Source organism: Eschrichtius robustus, chromosome 8 (assembly GCF_028021215.1).
Source record: "Eschrichtius robustus isolate mEscRob2 chromosome 8, mEscRob2.pri, whole genome shotgun sequence".
Classification (NCBI taxonomy): Eukaryota; Metazoa; Chordata; class Mammalia; order Artiodactyla; family Eschrichtiidae; genus Eschrichtius; species Eschrichtius robustus.
Genome location: NC_090831.1, coordinates 80810193 through 80814238, shown reverse-complemented (window position 1 = coordinate 80814238; position 4046 = coordinate 80810193). Strand labels below are relative to the sequence as shown.

At 52.5% G+C, this 4046-nt stretch overlaps 1 protein-coding gene across 1 annotated transcript; it reads left to right on the top strand.

Moving 5' to 3' along the window:
* The first annotated feature begins 262 nt into the window (after positions 1-262).
* HOXA13 (homeobox A13) lies at positions 263-2532 on the top strand. The gene is made up of 2 exons (XM_068550016.1): positions 263-1228; positions 1961-2532. Exons 1-2 carry the CDS (start codon positions 313-315, stop codon positions 2203-2205), a joined length of 1161 nt encoding a protein of 386 aa, XP_068406117.1. The 5' UTR covers positions 263-312; the 3' UTR covers positions 2206-2532.
* Positions 2533-4046: the final 1514 nt, after the last annotated feature.

Sequence of the window (4046 nt, the reverse complement as noted above, 5' to 3'; positions counted from 1 at the left end):
CCTCACCCCCCGCCTCTCCCCTGGGTGAATGGTGCGCGGCCGCGCGGCGGGCGCTGGCGCTGGGGACCTCGCGGGCGGCGGCAGGGACCGCGGGTGTACAGAGCAGAGCCGGGGTTGGAGCCGCCCGCTTTGCATACGCCATGGGCGGAGCGGGGAAGGGGGGGCCCGGGCCAATGGGCGGCTGCCTGGCGCGACCCCGCGGGGCGCGATCCGCCCCCCTCGCTCTGGCCCCGGCCCCGCGCCGCGCGCTCTTCACTTCTTGGGGGCTTTTTAAAACAGCGCCACTGGGGTCTTCTCCATGCGGCTCGTGCTATGACAGCCTCCGTGCTCCTCCACCCCCGCTGGATCGAGCCCACCGTCATGTTTCTCTACGACAACGGCGGCGGCCTGGTGGCCGACGAGCTCAACAAGAACATGGAAGGGGCGGCGGCGGCGGCGGCGGCGGCAGCGGCGGCTGCGGCCGGGGCCGGGGGCGGGGGCTTCCCCCACCCGGCGGCTGCGGCCGCGGGGGGCAACTTCTCGGTGGCTGCGGCGGCCGCGGCGGCCGCGGCGGCCGCAGCCAACCAGTGCCGCAACCTGATGGCGCACCCGGCGCCCCTGGCGCCCGGCGCTGCGGCCGCCTACAGCAGCGCGCCCGGGGAGGCGCCCCCGTCGGCCGCCGCCGCCGCTGCCGCCGCCGCCGCCGCCGCAGCGGCGGCGGCGGCGGCGTCGTCCTCGGGAGGACCGGGCCCGGCGGGCCCAGCGGGCGCCGAGGCCGCCAAGCAGTGCAGTCCCTGCTCGGCGGCGGCGCAGAGCTCGTCGGGGCCCGCAGCGCTGCCCTACGGCTATTTCGGCAGCGGCTACTACCCTTGCGCCCGCATGGGCCCGCACCCCAACGCCATCAAGTCGTGCGCGCAGCCCGCCTCGGCCGCCGCCGCCGCCTTCGCGGACAAGTACATGGACACCGCCGGCCCCGCGGCCGAGGAGTTCAGCTCCCGCGCCAAGGAGTTCGCCTTCTACCACCAGGGCTACGCGCCCGGGCCTTACCACCACCATCAGCCCGTGCCTGGCTACCTGGATATGCCGGTGGTGCCGGGCCTCGGGGGCCCCGGAGAGTCGCGCCACGAGCCCCTGGGTCTTCCCATGGAAAGCTACCAGCCCTGGGCGCTGCCCAACGGCTGGAACGGCCAAATGTACTGCCCCAAAGAGCAGGCGCAGCCTCCCCACCTCTGGAAGTCCACTCTGCCCGGTAAATGGCGCCCCTTTCTCAGCCCCGGTCCTCCGGTTCTGCTCCAGCTTCTCCTCCGCTCGCTCCTGGGTCACCCTCGTGCCCCTCTGCTCTCTCCCTGGCCTGTCCTAGTGGTGCTGCACCCCTGGGAGCCCGATCCCGGCTGGCCTGCGCTGCCCGCACTGCCCTTGATTTGGGCTGGTCCTGGCTCTCCCTGGGTGAGGGATAGCTGAGAAGAAGCTTGTGGGGACCCTAGCTGGCTTCCTTCTCCCTCTGCGCCCTGCCCTCGCCAGCCCTTGACATCGACTCAAGTAAGGATGGGAAATTGACCTGGAAATGGTTCACCAAATTGCCCGTATTCGTTCTCTCAAAAATCCTTCAGTGTAGAAACGTCAAGTGTTGGGGCTTTGGGGAGACAGCGAGGAATCAGGGCATAGAAGTGTTGTCCCCTGAGCCTGGTGCTAACGTTTGGGCCAGGAGATCAAGCAAAGCCCTCTGCTGTGTGGGCAGAGTGGCCTGGGCTGGGGTGGTCATTGGATCCCTGGGCGATTTCATTTCAGTGCAGAACTAACCACCCTCCCCACTGGCCCTCCAGATTTTGGCAGAAAGACTGGATTGTACAGCATGGCAAAGGGTTGCCAGTGCCCGGTTGTGCAGCCGGGCACTGCAAGGCGGTGTCTCAGATAGAGCTGTTGCCTGTGTCCTGGCCTGGATCTGACCCTTCTGTAACTTGCCTTCTTCCCTATTTTCCAGATGTGGTCTCTCATCCCTCAGACGCCAGCTCCTACAGGAGGGGGAGAAAGAAGCGCGTCCCTTACACCAAGGTGCAATTAAAAGAACTCGAACGGGAATACGCTACAAACAAATTCATTACCAAGGACAAACGGAGGCGGATATCAGCCACCACGAATCTCTCCGAGCGGCAGGTTACAATCTGGTTCCAGAACAGGAGGGTCAAAGAGAAAAAAGTTATCAACAAACTGAAGACCACTAGTTAATGGATTAAAAGTGGAGCTAGAGGGCAACTTGAAGAAATGCTTCAGAACTCGTTGCTTTGTCCAGATAATGATTATAATGCTAATAATAATTGAAGAATGGGAAAGAGAAAGAGAGATACTGGCATTTTGCTTTCCTAAGGGGGATCTTTTTCTCCTGTGGAATCTACAGTTCTTTTAAAACTTTACTTTAAGAAATGGTAAAGACTGCCAGTTCTCCCGCCAACCCCACCAGACCGTTAAATGACAAACTCTAGAGTCAAACATCAACCCCGAAATACGCAATTTCAGATAAGTTACACATTTACTGAAATCTTGTAAGTATTTATGTGACCGTTATATTTTAGGACACTATGTTATATGATAATAATCCGAAAGTTGGTTACAAATGCAAGAGGCTGTTGTAAACATATGCTTGTCCTTGGGTCACCATCACCATCCCCTTTGCATGTTAAGTGACTGCTCAGGTAAATCTTAGTGAAAGTCCTACCATTGTTGTATATTCTGCAAAACATGTCATGTATAGATTTAGAAAGGAAAGGAGAAGAAGGTACTGAAATAATGATCTTGGACTATTTACTATGAAGGGGCAAAGGGAGAGAAAGCTCTTCCGAGGATCATTTGTCTTGGTAGTAAATACAACCAGCTGAGTGAGCCTTTGAGGCTACAGGGGAACCCCAGGTTGGGAATGTCCTTCTGATAATAATTTTTACTTGCTTATGACAAGATTTTTTGTGGCATTTCGACAATATTTTCCCCCCCAATATAATCTACTTTTCAAAGGATTTGATAGCTTTAAAAAATATTTAAAGCATCAGATAATTCACAGAATTCACTTTGTGTCAGATCTCCTGAGAGGTCCTACCCTAACATGGTGGCCTTTGGTTTGAATACAATTAATTTTTCATTTAAATTGATATTTCCCAATACTTACTAAACATATTGCTGGAGAAATAATTTTCCTTTTTTATTTTTTAGAAAAGTCAGAATGGAAATCCATTCCCCTGAGACAGTTAGATGTTTACTTTCTATATTTTGATCTATTAAGGGATTAGTATTTTTTCCTTGTTTATTGTGTTATGAGACTGCATTAGAAAGTTTAGGGATTCATCTTCACAGCACATCTTTAATCAAGCAGTTATTTCAACCAGCACATTCATTTTGTTCATATTCACTATAAAATGCTATCTTGTAAATAAAGACATTCAGCACACTGTGAAAATGTATTTGTGCACCTGCTTTTCAAATATTTCTACTAAAAGTAATAGTAAAAAAAACCCCAACTTAGACCTGTAGATAGTTGATATAGTGGTATTAATTATGTTAATAAAATAGTCACTGCCATTAAAATCTGAAGGAAATACTCGTTATTTTCCTATGCTAAACATGCACTGCACAGAAAGAAAAGGAGCAGGTTTGTCCTATACAAACCAAGGACCATTCTTTTCTATTATTATTCAGTTTTGTTTTGTTTTGTTTTTTTGGCTACAAATTTTTCAGGCAAAAGGAGAAATCCCTCACAACTAAAATCCTAAAAATTTAGATAAGTGCTTCAAGAAGGTTAAAGTGTCAGGTATTCTAAAAGGGAGAGAAAAGAAAGGAGGAAGAGATAATATAAATTCCCAGGCTCCCTGTGGAAAATGAAAACCAGTTGTTTAGTATCAGCGATGCCCAGGCTGTCGTATTTTAAAGTCTGCTGTTGGGTCTGCATGTGTCTGAGAGGGCAGGTTTTGATATTTGTTGAAATGACAGGACTAGGAAAGGCCTTAAACCTTGACCTTGATGAAAAAAGACAATTTGTGACCTTGACTTTTGACAGCTCATGAATTGGCCTCGGCTGGATT